This window comes from Triticum urartu, chromosome 6 (assembly GCF_003073215.2).
Source record: "Triticum urartu cultivar G1812 chromosome 6, Tu2.1, whole genome shotgun sequence".
NCBI lineage: Eukaryota > Viridiplantae > Streptophyta > Magnoliopsida > Poales > Poaceae > Triticum > Triticum urartu.
Window position 1 is genome coordinate 473,020,020 of NC_053027.1, and position 15,514 is coordinate 473,035,533.

The 15,514-nt window shown below is 41.9% G+C and overlaps 1 protein-coding gene across 1 annotated transcript in view; it reads right to left on the bottom strand.

Annotated features, from left to right (window-relative positions):
- Positions 1-978: 978 nt before the first annotated feature.
- The window catches only part of LOC125516858 (prolyl endopeptidase-like), a 39,907-nt gene continuing 25,371 nt past the window's right edge, over positions 979-15,514 (bottom strand). Inside the window, exon 5 of the mRNA XM_048682148.1 lies at positions 979-1,005. Coding sequence (XP_048538105.1) covers positions 979-1,005 — 27 coding nt within the window. The remainder of the gene's footprint in view (positions 1,006-15,514) is intronic.

Below are 15,514 nucleotides of genomic sequence, written 5' to 3' on the forward strand. Positions count from 1 at the left end.
AAAATATCAAATCCCAGCAAGCAGAAGCTTCCAAGGCTAAAGAGGAGCTGACTGGCGCTTTAACAGCCATGGAACAACTGAAGGAAAGCTATAAAAGCGAACGGGCAGGATGAGACGCTGAAAAAGCAACTCTACTAAAGCGGGCGGAGGACGCTGAAACAGCTCTTAAGCCGGTATCAGAAAACTAACTGGCTTGAAGCAGCAAATCAATGCCATGACCACTTCTGTGTTTGGTAAGTACCCTTATGATAAGCTTTAACCATGTATTATCCCATAAACTGCTGGTTTATCAATATGCGTAATGATGCAGGATCTCGCATTACCCATCTGGGCTCTGATATGTAGAAGAAATCGAAGGTTGCCTATACTCTTATAGAGCAGTTATATACCGGCGCACAATGGATCATTTGTACTGCCTCTCATAACATACCGCCTCCAACTTTGATCAAGGAAACATTAGAGAAGCTGTCAATGCTGCCTGCCCGGTTTGAGGAGTTAAAAAGATCAGCTGCAAGGGCAGGTGCTCTGACTGCGCTAATCCGGGCTAAAGCCTGGATACCAGATCTTGACTCTGCTGATGTAGGAAGCGGCTATCCGAGCATAAAGGAGGACGGGTAAGATTTTGACAATGATGATCTCCGAGCTTTGACGAAGGAAATGCGCCCATTAGCGAGCAAATTGGCTGAAGAGACAGATCTTTCTCATTACCAGGCGGTTTATGATGCCGACAACAAACGGGCGAATGCGCCAACTCATGATGTGGAAAATTTATCCCGCCAATCCGTAAGCATACCTACGCCCCTGATGTTGACCCCTCCACCCTTATAAGCGACGAAGCTGTATTCAAGGCCCTAACTGGAATCGACTGGGCAACCATTGACTTCCAGCCGCTGGGTGGAGAGGAGGAGGATGAACGGGCGCAGGATGATCCACAGCCGTCAAGTCAGCCCGGCGAAGAGTCATGATCCGGAGGCCAGTTTAGCCTTCTGCATACTGTAACACTTGCTGAAAACAATTATCCATTTGGGCATCAAAACACCTTATAATAGGCTAGTTGAAACACTTGGTCTGCTATGTCATCGTGCATATTCACTTTGCATGATATATTTAATCCGCTGATGATTATGCTATGTCTGCTTATGATCCTTAGTAGTTTTATTCAACCTGTTTCTGCATATAACAAGTTTAAAATGTCCTGGCGGTTTATCGCCGAACAGGTCATAATGCTCAACATATAACCCGGGTTTATAACCAGGCTGTATTTAAGAATAATCCAATATGAAATATATCATACCTGTGACATTGAATCACATCGTTGATTTACCAACTTTCTGTAGTAAGGGTGATAACCCAAATCTTGAGTACTGATAACTCCTCCCTGTTTTGTCGGTTTATAGTAAAGCCGTGCCAGGTTGTAATAAACACTGGATTATTCGTATATCATACTGGCGACTTGTAGTCGAAGCCAGGCCGAGTCAATCAACACCGGATTATATCTGATTGTAGACTGATGACTTATAATCGACAGCGAAGCCAGGTCAATAGATACCAGCAATATTTTCAGTTTGTTCGGCCGACTTATAGTCAACAGCCAGGCCGGGTCAATAAATACCAGATTAGTGTAAAATGCATCAAAAAGAAATATCAAAAAGAAAGATTTCAGAAGAAAACATGTAAAAAAGGCGAGGCTTTTCATGGGCTGCCAGGCCACTGAGTTAAACCACTTTACAAAGCCTTATAAGATGGACCTCACATTAACCAATCGTCATTTTAACTATGACAAGTTCTGGGTATTTATAAGATTGACTTGTCAAACGTTCAACGGGTCTTACCAGGATTACCTGGGTGGAGTGGCTTACTTAAAAAGGTAGGATAACCCAGGATTTAGGTGAATACACCTGGCTTCCAAGCCTGGCTTTTATAGCCTATTACAAGGCTATAGACTCTTTGTTCTTGTAGAAGCAAAGAGCCCCCTAGTAATATTTTGAGATGTGCTCAATGGGTGCCTATGTTTGAGTTGTGCTTTGCAACAGACTCTCTTTGGCTCCTTTTGACCTTGGGTAGCAAGCCCCCAAGTTTTTGTTATGTGTGGCTTATGAGCCAGATCAATGGGTAATCAGAACTCCGCTTTATAAATAGAAGCCCCCATGGAACCAAAAAACTTTTTAAGGAAGAACGATAGAGGCCCCGCTTTAGCAGGAATGCCAGTTTATTATATTGATCATTATAATATATACATTGTCTAAAATTTGTACATAAGAAGAGCCTGTGGCTCCGGTGTAGTAAGGCCGAAGATGAACGATATTCCACGGCCGGTGGGTCTCCTCCTCCAATTTACGTGAGTCTTTATGCTCTCGAACATCGATAAGGTGGTATGACCCGTTGTGCAGATTCTTGCTGACCACAAAGGGTCCTTCCCAAGGTGGGATAATTTGTGCATATCAGTCTGATCCTGGATGAGCCGGAGCACCCGATCGCCTTCTTGAAAAGTTCCGCTTTTAACCCGACGGCTGTGATAACGACGCAGATCTTGCTGATAAATCACCGAATGAGCCGCTGCAATATCACGCTCCTCATCTAACAGGTCAAGTGCTTCCTGGTGTGCTTTCTCGTTGCCAGCTTCAACATAAGCCGCCACACGGGGTGAGTCAAGATGGATGTCACTAGGGAGAACCGTCTCTGCTTCGTAAACCATGAAAAAAGGTGGGGAACCCGTAGATCTGTTGGGCATGGTATGAAGCTCCATAACATAGAAGGTAACTCCTCCACCCTCTTTTGATGATTGCTTGAGCAATCTTGATCGAGTTTTGCAGAGATGTGAAGAAACTAATCTTGTCTTGAATTGGGAAAAGTGCCACTTTATGGTTAATGAAGGTATTGTCTTAGGGCACAAAGTTTCTGAAAGAGGTATTGAGGTTGATAAAGCCAAGGTTGATGCTATTGAAAAGATGCCATGTCCCAAGGACATCAAAGGTATAAGAAGTTTCCTTGGTCATGCCGGTTTTATAGGAGGTTCATTAAGGACTTCTCAAAAATTTCTCAGCCTCTGACTAATTTATTGCAAAAAGATATACCATTTGTCTTTGATGATGATTGTGTGGAAGCATTTGAAATACTTAAGAAAACATTAGTCTCCGCACCTATTGTTCAGCCACCTGATTGGAATTTACCCTTTGAAATTATGTGTGATGCTAGTGATTATGCTGTAGGTGCTGTTCTAGGTCAAAGAGTTGACAAGAAACTAACTGTTATTCATTATGCTAGTAAGACTCTAGACAATGCTCAAAGAAATTATTCTACTACTGAAAAGGAGCTTTTAGCAGTTGTATTTGCTTGTGATAAGTTCAGATCTTATATTGTTGATTCTAAAGTAACTATTCACTGATCATGCTGCTATTAAATATCTTATGGAAAAGAAAGATGCTAAACCTAGACTTATTAGATGGGTTCTTTTGCTACAAGAATTTGATTTGAATATTGTTGATAGAAAGGGAGCTGAGAACCTCGTTGCAGACAACTTATCTAGGTTAGAAAATATTCTTGATGACCCACTACCTATTAATGATGACTTCCCTAATGAACAATTAAATGTTATAAGTACTTGTCGTAGCACTCCATGGTATGCTGATTATGCTAATTATATTGTTGCTGAGTTTATACCACCTAGTTTCACATACCAGCAAAAGAAAAAGTTTTTCTATGACTTGAGACATTACTTTTGGGATGACCCACATCTTTATAAGGAAGGAGTAGATGGTGTTATTAGATGTTGTGTACCTGAGCATGAACAGGAACAGATCCTACGCAAGTGTCATTCCGAGTCTTATGGAGGACACCATGCTGGAGATAGAACTGCACATAAGGTATTGCAATCTGGTTTTTATTGGCCTACTCTCTTCAAGGACGCCCGTAAGTTTGTCTTGTCTTGTGATGAATGTCAAAGAATTGGTAATATTAGTAGACATCAAGAAATGCCTATGAATTATTCACTTGTTATTGAACCATTTGATGTTTGGGGCTTTGATTATATGGGACCCTTTCCTGCCTCTAATGGATACACACATATTTTAGTTGCTGTTGATTACGTTACTAAGTGGGTAGAAGCTATTCCAACTAGTAGTGCTGATCATAACACTTCTATTAAAATGCTTAAAGAAGTTATTTTCCCGAGGTTTGGAGTCCCTAGATATTTAATTACTGATGGTGGTTCACACTTTATTCATGGTGCTTTCCGTAAAATGCTTGCTAAATATGATGTTAATCATAGAATTGCATCCCCTTATCACCCACAGTCTAGTGGTCAAGTAGAGTTGAGCAATAGAGAGCTCAAATTAATTTTGCAAAAGACTATTAATAGGTCTAGAAAGAATTGGTCTAAGAAACTTGATGATGCATTATGGGCTTATAGAACTGCACACAAAAATCCTATGGGTATGTCTCCATATAAAATGGTTTATGGAAAAGCATGTCACTTACCTCTCGAACTAGAACATAAGGCATACTGGGCTAGTAAAGAACTCAACTATGATTTTAAACTTGCCGGTGAGAAGAGGTTATTTGATATTAGCTCACTTGATGAATGGAGAACCCAAGCTTATGAAAATGCCAAGTTGTTTAAAGAAAAAGTTAAAAGATGGCATGACAAAAGGATACAAAAGCGTGAGTTTAATATAGGTGATTATGTATTGCTATACAACTCTCGTTTAAGATTTTTTGTAGGAAAACTTATCTCTAAATGGGAAGGCCCCGACGTCATCGAGGAGGTCTACCGTTCCGGTGCCATAAAATCAACAACTTCGAGGGCACAAATCCGAAGGTGGTAAATGGTCAAAGAATCAAACATTATATCTCAGGTAATCCCATAAATGTTGAAACCAATATTATTGAAACCGTAACCCAGAGGAATACATAAGGGACACTTTCCGGAATGTTTCAGACTCCGAAAAGGAATAGGTATGTGGTACGGTAAGTAAACCGACTCCAAAACAATTTTTAAGGCAATATTTCTCCATTTTGGAATATTTAGAAAAATAGAAAAATAAGTAGCAGTCCGGGAAGGACACAAGGGCCCCACGAGGGTGGTGGGTGCGCCCTACCCCCCTGGGCGCGCCCCTACCTCGTGAGCGCCTCGTGTGCCCTCCGGACTCCGTTTTCTTGCACGTTACATATTTTGGTCGGTAAAAATTCATTATATATTTTCTCGAAGGTTTTGACTCCCGTATCACGCAGTTATCCTCTGTTTTCATTTAGAGCTGTCCCGTTGCAAATTAAATCAACATGTCTTCCCAGGATTCGGAAGGAGAAAGCTATGTGGGTGATTACTTAGGAAATCCCAAGGTCTATGGGGATGTGGAGTACGATGGATGGACCACGGAGGAAGAAGAGGACTATGAACCCAAGGGGAAGGAGGAGACGAGCTCAGATGAAGATGAAGCACCATTACCTCAACCTGGGGACATGCACGTGGAGTTCAAAAAGTCAAGTCTCCCTGATAGAGTAAAGAAACCCAAGTTCGAGTTTATCCCTTTTCGTCTCTTGCAGGAAAATAAGCAGGACCTATGCAAAAAGATATTAACCCTGGAGTGGGAAATTGAGTATCTGAGGGATCAAAATGCCGTCCTCAAGCGCAAATTAAGGGAGAAGCCTAAGCCATCCACTAAATCAACAACACCTCCACCGTCTCCTCCAACAAAGAAGAATTGAGTATCTGGGTATGGGCACTCCCCTTGGCAACTGCCAAGCTTGTGGGAGGTGCCCCGGTATCGTATCACCATCACAACTCCTACCATTACCGTTTTTCTTAGTTCGATCCTATTAGTAGTATCTTGATCTAGTAGAATAAAGTTTATGGCATGATCTAGTTTTGAGTTTTGCTTTATGATCTCTCTATGTAATCGAGTCCGTGAGTTATATATAATAAAGATTAGTGTTGAGTCAAGGGCTTGATTATTTTGCCATGATCTTGGGTGAATAAAAGAAAAGAGGAAAATAATAAAAAGAAACAAAAAGTTCATATTGATCTTATTGAGAGTAATGACTTCACATAGAAAGAGTATGATGATTAAAAGTTGTTGGGAATTGGCAGACATAGCTTTGGTCATTGTTGCAATTAATAGGAAGTAATAAGGAAAGAGAGGTTTTCACACATAGATATATTATCATTGACATCTTTTATGACTGGGAGCACTCATTAAAATATGACATGCTAAAGAGTTGATGTTGGACAAGGAAGACAACGTAATGAGTTATGTCTTTCTTATATCTGAGATAAAGTATGTTGTCATGGTTCCTCTAACTTGTTGAGCTTGCCTTTCCCCCTCATGCTAGCCAAATTCTCAGCACTAAGTAGAAATACTACTTGTGATTCCAAAATCCCTAAACCAGTCTTGCCATGAGAGTCCACCATATCTACCTATGGATTGAGTAAGATCCTTCAAGTAAGTTGTCATCGGTGCAAAGCAATAAAAATTGCTCTAAATATATATGATTGATTGGTGTGGGATAAATAAGCTTTATACGATCTTGTGATGTGGAAGTAATAAAAGCGACGGACTGCATAATAAAGGTTCATATCACAAGGGGCAATATAAAGTGACGTTCTTTCGCATTGAGATTTTATATATCCAACCATAAAAGCGCATTGCAACCTCTGCTTCCCTCTGCGAAGGGCCTATCCTTTATTATTATCTTTTACCTTATGCAAGAGTCACGATGATCTTCACCTTTCCTTTTTCATTTTATCCTTTGGTAAGCTTAGCATGTTGGAAAGAACATGATATATATATATATCTAATTGGATGTAGGGGAGCATGAACCATTATTGTTGACATTACCCTTGAGGTAAAAGGTTGTGGGGCAAAACTATAAGCCCCTATCTTTCTCTGTGTCCGATTAAAACTCTGTAACCACAAGTATCGCGTGAGTGTTAGCAATTATGGAGGACTAAATGATAGTTGAGTGTGTGGACTTGCTTTTTAGCTCTGACATAGACTCTTTCCGATGTTATGATAAATTGCAATTGCTTCAATGACTGAGATTATAGTTTGTTGGAACCCAATAAGGTTTATGATTTATACTTTTGCATTGTGAATAGATCATCACTTGAACATAAGTAATCATATGACAAAATCTATATATGTTGCTATTATAAGAATAATCATGATGCCTTCATGTCCGTATTTTATTTTTATCGACGCCTCTACCTCTAAACATGAGGACATATTTATTGTTATCGGCTTTTCGCTTGAGGACAAGTGAGGTCTAAGCTTGGGGGAGTTGATACGTCCATTTTGCATCATGCTTTTATATCGATATTTATTGCATTATGGACTGTTATTTCACTTTATGTCACAACACTTATGGCTATTCTCTCTTATTTTACAAGGTTTACATAAAGAGGGAGAATGCCGACAGCTGGAATTCTGGTCTGGATAAGGAGCAAATATTAGAGAGCTATTCTGCGCAACTCCAAAAGTCCTGAAACTCCATGGAACGTCTTAAAAGAAATAAAGAAAAATCCACGCCAAAGATGAAGGCCAGGGGGCCCACACCCTGCTCACGAGGGTGGGGGGCGCCCCCCTAGGGCGCACCCCCTACCTCGTGGGCCCCCTGGTGGCTCTCCGATGCCCATCTTCTCCTATATGAGGTCTTTCGATGAGAAAAAATAGGAGGGAACTTTTTAGGACGAGACTTCGCCGCCACGAGGCAGAACCTTGGCGATTCCAATCTAGAGCTCCGGCAGAGCTGTTCTGTCGGGGAAACTTCCCTCCCGGAGGGGGAAATCATCACCATCGTCATCACCAACGCTCCTCTCATCGGGAGAGGGCAATCTCCATCAACATCTTCACCAGCACCATCTCATATCCAAACCCTAGTTCATCTCTTGTATCCAATTCTTGTCTCAAAGTCCGGGATTGGTGCTAGTAGGTTGCTAGTAGTGTTGATTACTCCTTGTAGTTGATGCTAGTTGGTTTAATTGGTGGAAGATCATATGTTCAGATCCTATATGCATATTATTACCCCTCTGATTTTGAACATGAATATGCTTTGTGAGTAATTACGTTCGTTCCTGAGGACAAGGGAGAAGTCTTGCTATGAGTAGTCATGTGAATTTGGTATTCGTTTGATATTTTGATAAGATGTATGTTGTCTAGCCTCTAGTGGTGTTATGTGAACGTCGACTACATAACACTTCACCATTATTTGGGCCTAGAGGAAGGCATTGGGAAGTAATAAGTAGATGATGGGTTGCTAGAGTGACAAAAGCTTAAACCCTAGTTTATGCGTTGCTTCGTAAGGGGTTGATTTGGATCCACATGTTTCATGCTATGGTTAGGTTTACCTCAATACTTTTGTTGTAGTTGCGGATGCTTGCAATAGAGGTTAATCATAAGTGGGATGCTTGTTCAAGTAAGAACAACACCCAAGCACCGGTCCACCCACATATCAAATTATCAAAGTATCGAACGCGAATCATATGAACGTGATGAAAACTAGCTCGACAATATTCCCATGTATCCTCGGGAGCGCTTTTCCTATTATAAGAGTTTGTTCCGGCTTGTCCTTTGCTACAAAAGGATTGGGCCACCTTGCTGCACTTTATTTACTTTTGTTACTTGTTGCTCGTTACAATTTATCCTATCACAAAACTATCTGTTACAACTTATTTCAGTACTTGCAGAGAATACCTTGCTGAAAACCGCTTATCATTTCCTTCTGCTACTCGTTGGGTTCGACACTCTTACTTATCGAAAGGACTACGATAGATCCCCTATACTTGTGGGTCATCATTGTACAAATTCATATCTGATATTACTGCTGATATTAGTAAAACTGAGAGATGTTTAATTGGTTAGCTAGATGTTCCTGCTTTAGTTTCGAAATGCATGTGAGCCACATATGGAGAGACCGGAAAGAATAGTATTTCTCTGTGCGCTCTGGTTCATCATGGGTGGCCAACCGACATTGTATTGAAAGACTTGTAATATCTTCAATCTGCGTGCTCTTCTTCTCTTCTTTAAGATGATACTCTTCTCTTGCGGTCGACTGGTCAGGTCGAGTTGTTCTCCCATAGTATATTTTGAATCTGTCAGGTCAGGTCGACTTGTTCTTCTTTACTATATGTTGAAGCTATCATCTACGAAGTGTCATCACTTCTGGAGCTCTCATATTTTGAGTAGTATGCCACATTATATTAATGCACACAACAAATTATAGCATGCATGACATGTTTTAAAAGAATTGCAGAGATAGCACAAAGGGGTTACAGGGAGGCAGTATTGGATTAGAATCACTTCTGCATTACAAAGAAAATCTGACTTGGTTTTATGTTTTCATGCATGTCAGATATTGAACATTCTCAAAATGAATATGAGAATGGGCGCACGAGAGGAATATTGCGGAACGATCCACTGGCTAACAAACTTGGCATGGTGGAGGATGGCCTATCTTATTCACCCATCAAGGTGCTTGCTCTAACTTTGCAAAGTTGTATTGGTCACACATATTTTGCATCTGACCTCTTGCATTACTTCTACTTTGTTACACCATCTGCTTAGTTTAAGCATCATATATGAGTATATGCCATACCTATCCATTTTCTGTACCTATTACATGTGTCGTGACACTATGTTTTTCCAGTCAAATGTTGTTCTTTCGTAATAGATGTCCAAAAGGAAGAGGGTGAGTGCAGGTCCTCAAGGAGTACAAACTAGGTATTTGTAAAAGGTAGTGATACCTGTTAAATCAGATAGATCAGTAGCCACAGAAAACACAGGCCCAACTATACCACACTTTACCCCTACTCCAGTGGCCAAACCCCTATTAGAACTGCTGGGAGCCCAGTGTCAGGTACTGTCTATGATATCAATTCAAAATTTGAACTCCTAAATTTCTGCTTGTGCCTTACCTTCTCTCTTGTATGAAAACTAATTTCAGATGAATCTCCTTGCTCAAAGGATCATACAATCTCAAAACAATAATGGGCTCTGCATTGCTCTTGTCAGTACCTCTCTCCCTTTTGCCTTGTAACGCTGTACTTAATTAATTGCTATTTGATTATGTATCATCAGTCTGCACCTGAGCTTCATTATCCTCTGTTTCTTCTAATATTATTTGATCTGTATTACTCTTTGCAAAATGTAGAATAATGGCAACGCTTATAAAGAATTTTCTTCGGGGAATTTATTGAATTATCCTTCCATCAACATGGAGAAGGGCTTTGTCTAGCCCGTGTTAACATGTAATGTAAGTTCATCCTTCTCAAGCCTTCAAACTTTGTTCTAGTATAGATTTGGATAGGCATCATTTCCTCCACTGCTGTTTGCTTTGCTGTTTACATCTGATTGGATGTTTGCAACAACTACCAGTTTCAAATTGTAGTTGTAAAAACATGTTCCTTATGCAGAACAGATCCATTTATTTGCTTATATAATTGTGAAACCTGTTACGTGTCTCCTTGTTTCTCTTTCAGACTCGTATCTCTTACGCCAGGCAGAACTTTAGGGAAGATAGTGAGCCAAACCATCTTGAGGACAGCGAGATGACCCCAAGGTCCTGTCTTGATGAAGACAGTGAGTTGAAGCTACTCACCAGTAGGTGTGAGAAAACCTCTGTGCAGTCGCTGCCTCAATCAGTTCGACTTCTTCAGTCTCAACTTAAAGCGGAAAGGCTTGCTTCAGCTCAGCTCCAACTTGAAGTCAAAGATGCACTGAAGACGTTAGAGGACTGCCGTGCGCACCATCATTCATTAAATCTAGTGTTGATGCATCTATCGTTGACACAACTGAGGTTTACTCAGCTTCTTCAGTTGTTTGGGGGGCCCAACCTAGCCAGGCCTAGTGCCTTCTGAAGTGCTCTCAGTTTTGTATATTATTTTGTCGGCGCATTTATTTGTACTGGTGGCAAACTTTGATGCCTAGTGGATGTAATATGTGTGATAGCCGTGATAGCCTAGCGTAAGTTGCTTGCTTATTTATTTCCTTGTTGTCTTGTTTATTTGTTTGCTTGTAGTCATTGCAGTTCTTTTTTCGCGGTTTGCTAGTGGCTGCAATAAACTATTTTTTAAAACTATGCCACAAAAACCATGGGCTAATATTTACTATAGTGACACTGGGCCTCCTACGGGCCGTAGAAACAGTGGGCCTTCTACGGGCCGTAGAAACAGTGGGCCTTCTACGGGCCATAGAAACAATGGGCCTTCTACGGGCCGTATCATCAATGGGCCTTATACGGGCATTATGATCGATTGGCCAAACATGGGCCAATAACAGGCCGCATTATGGCAGTAAACGGGCTAGAGTTGGAATCGTCCGTTCATGGGCCGACCATAACGGGCCATCATTAATAGGTCGTATTTGATGACGCTATGAAAATGGCCCAACGTATTAACGGACCACAAACGGGCCGACTGTAACCACGGGCTGAATTTGGCCCACAAGCAGAAAATGACAGTAATGGGCCGTAAGTAAACGAATGCTGGAAATGAGCCCAAGAATAAATGGGCTCTGAGAAGGCCGAAAGATAACATGGGCTGGAAACGGCCCAACGGAATAACGGGCCGTTAATGGGTATAAAGTGATACACTGTTCATTACAGGCCAGTTTCACCACGGGCTGTTAATGGGTGTAAAGTGATACACTGTTCATTACGGGCCAATTTCACCACGGGCCGTTACTAGGCCAAGAGTTACATAGGGCCTCATATGGGCCGAAAGACGTCATGGGCCATACATGGGCCAGAAGTGAAAACGGGCTGGAATCATATTGGGTGGCCCAGATGACGCTACTGGGCCTAATTCGGATAGGGTGTAACGGGCCTTGGGTTAGCGGGTTGTAAATGGGCTATATGTGAACAGGTCGTTAACAGGCTTTACATGGGCCGGCCCGACACCTTTTGACCAAGTCAAACGGGCCGGTCTTTTCACAGGAATGGGCCTCTGTTGGGCTGTGCCACGTGTCAACGTATCATAGGCGCCTTCTGTCCAATGAGTGGATGACATCTGTCCCAACGATGAGCCAACACGTGTTTCCTCTAGCCAATGATGATTTTACACGTGGAAAATCCCCATTGGTCGGGGCTGTTAACGGGTTATCGGATCCAAAACCTGACTCGATAGCTTAATGGCGTTCCGTTACGGTGGATGCCACGTGTCGGTCACCCTTGATGAAAGCACTTCTGTGACGCAGGATTTATCGTCATGGAAGTGGACACTTCCGTGATGATAATTTTGGTAATGTCATGGAATACTTCTACGACAGCACAAGTATGACTATCTTGATTCTATCATAAAATCGTCATGGATGTACATGCATGACAAAAAATGCGACCTACTGTGACAAACACGTATCATCACGGAAGTGTATTTTTTTGTAGTGAATAGTAGTAGATGCAGAATCGTTTCGGTCTACTTGACACAGACGTGATGCCTATGTTCATGACCATTGCCTAGATATTCCCATAACTATGCGCTTTTCTATCAATTTCTCGGCAGTAATTTGTTCACCCACCGTAATTTATGCTTTCTTGAGAGAAGCCACTAGTGAAACCTATGGCCCCCGGGTCTCTTTCCTATTATCTTGAATCACTTTTACTTATGTCGCATCTCATTTACTATTTTTCAATCTTTACTTTCCAATCTATACAACAAAAATACCAAAAATATTTACTTTATTATCTTTATCAGATCTCACTTTTGCAAGTGGCCGTGAAGGGATTGACAACCCCTTTATCGCGTTGGTTGCAAGGTTCTTGATTGTTTGTGCAGGTACTAGGCGATTTGCGTGTAGTCTCCTACTGGATTGATACCTTGTGAAAGTGCAACTATCCCTAGGTGGTTTTGGTAATTCATAACAACATATAGCTCATTGAGCTAACACTATTCCAAGATAATTATTTCAGGAAAGCTCAATGATTGGCATGGCATGGATGTGAAAGTGGAGCCCTCAAAATGCTAAGGACAATGGATTGGCTCAAGCTCAAAAGCTCAAGACTCTTCATTTTATATTTTAGTGATCCAAGATCACATTGAGTCCATAGGAAAAGCCAATACTATTAAGGAGGGATGAGGTGTTGCTTAATGAGCCTCTTGCTTCATGTGCTTAGTGATATGCTCCAAAAACCCTCAACTACTTTCCCATATCCACATATGACCAAAACTCTAAGCCAAACTCGGTCCTACCGATTCTTCCTATCCGGCGCCACCGAGTTTCACTTGTCATTAGCCACTGCCAAAACCCTAGCAATTCGGTTCTACCGATAAGGATCTCGGTCCCACCGAGATGGGATTGCAAACTCTCTGTTTCCCTTTCGTAACTTTTCGGTCCCACCGAAAGAGCGAATCGGTCCCACCGATATTGCAATGTAAACTCAGTGTTTCCCCTTTGTAACTTTTCGGTCTCACCGAGTTCCACTCGGTCTCACCGAAAGAGCAAAATCGGTCCCACCGAGTTTGCCTGACCAACTCTCTGGTTAGCTAATTACCAAATTTGGTCTCACCGAGTTTGTGTAATCGGTCTCACCGAGATTACGTTATGCCCAAACCCTAACCGAATCGGTCCTACCGAGTTGCATGTCAGTCCCACCGAAATTCCTAACGGTCACTAGGTTTACTACTTCGGTCAGACCGAGTTTATTTATTCGGTCCCACCGAGATTGGAAAACTGTGTAACGGTTGGATTTTGTGTGGAGGCTATATATACCCCTCCACCTCTTTATCATTCAGTGAGAGAGCCATCAGAACACACACATCATTCCAACTCATATGTTCTGAGAGAGAACCACCTACTCATGTGTTGAGACCAAGACATTCCATTCCTACCATATGAATCTTGATCTCTAGCCTTCCCAAGTTGCTTTCCACTCAAATCTTCTTTCCACCAAATCCAAATCCTATGAGAGAGAGTTGAGTGTTGGGGAGACTATCATTTGAAGCACAAGAGCAAGGAGTTCATTACCTACACACCATTTGTTACTTCTTGGAGAGTGGTGTCTCCTAGATTGGCTAGGTGTCACTTGGGAGCCTCCGTCAAGATTGTGGAGTTGAACCAAGGAGTTTGTAAGGGCAAGGAGATCGCCTACTTCGTGAAGATCTACCGCTAGTGAGGCAAGTACTTCGTGGGCGATGGCCATGGTGGGATAGACAAGGTTGCTTCTTCGTGGACCCTTTGTGGGTGGTTGCTTCTTCGTGGACCCTTCGTGGGTGGAGCCCTTCGTGGACTCGCGCAACCGTTGCCCTTGGGTGGAGCCCTGTGTGGACTCGCGCAACCGTTACCCTTCGTGGGTTGAAGTCTCCATCAACGTGGATGTAGGATAGCACCACCTATCCGAACCATGGGAAAAACATCCGTGTCTCCAATAGCGTTTGATTTCTCCAAACCCTTCCCTTTATATTCTTGCAAGTTGCATGCTTTACTTTCTGCTGCCAATATACTCTTTGCATGCTTGCTTGAATTGTGTGATGATTACTTGACTTGTCCTAAAATAGCTAAAATCTGCCAAGAACTAAAATTGGGAAAAGGTTAAGTTTTTATTTGGTCAAGTAGTCTAATCACCCCCCCTCTAGACATACTTTCGATCCTACAAGTGGTATCAGAGCTTTGGTCTCCATTTGCTTGATCTCCATAGCTTTTGGTGGTCATAGCCTTGGTTTCACAACCTAGGAGAGTATGGCGTCTAGCGAGGGAAATTATCACCGTAGAGGTCCTTACTTTGATGGTACTAATTTTGCTAGCTGGAAGCATAAAATGAAAATGCATATTCTTGGACATAACCCCACTGTTTGGGCTATTGTGTGTGTTGGTTTGCAAGGTGACTTCTTTGATGGGAGAGAACCAAACCGTGAAGCTACCGCGGATGAGTTGAAGATGTTGCAATACAATGCTCAAGCTTGTGATATTCTCTTCAACGGATTATGCCCCGAAGAATTCAACAAAATCAGCCGCCTTGAGAATGCAAAGGAAATTTGGGACACTTTGATTGATATGCATGAAGGTACCGACTCCGTCAAGGAATCCAAGTTGGATGTGCTTCAAAGCCAACTTGACAAGTTCAAGATGAAGGATGGTGAAGGTGTCGCTGAAATGTACTCTAGGCTTGCTCTCATCACAAATGAGATTGCCGGCTTAGGAAGTGAAGAGATGACCGATAGATTCATCATCAAGAAGATCCTAAGAGCCTTGGATGGAAAATATGATACCGTGTGCACATTGATCCAAATGATGCCCAATTACAAAGATCTCAAGCCAACGGAAGTGATTGGAAGAATTGTTGCTCATGAGATGTCACTTAAGGATAAAGAGGAACTTCACAACAAGTCAAGTGGTGCCTATAAAGCCTCATGTGAAGCCCCTACATCATCAAGTGAGAAACAAGACTTCAATGAAGAATTGAGCTTAATGGTGAAGAACTTCAACAAGTTCTACAAGAGTAGAAGCAAAGATAGAAGCTCCAAGTCAAGGTCCTACAATGACAAAAGATCTTCTAGTCGAGAGCGAAACTGTTACAATTGTGGAAGACC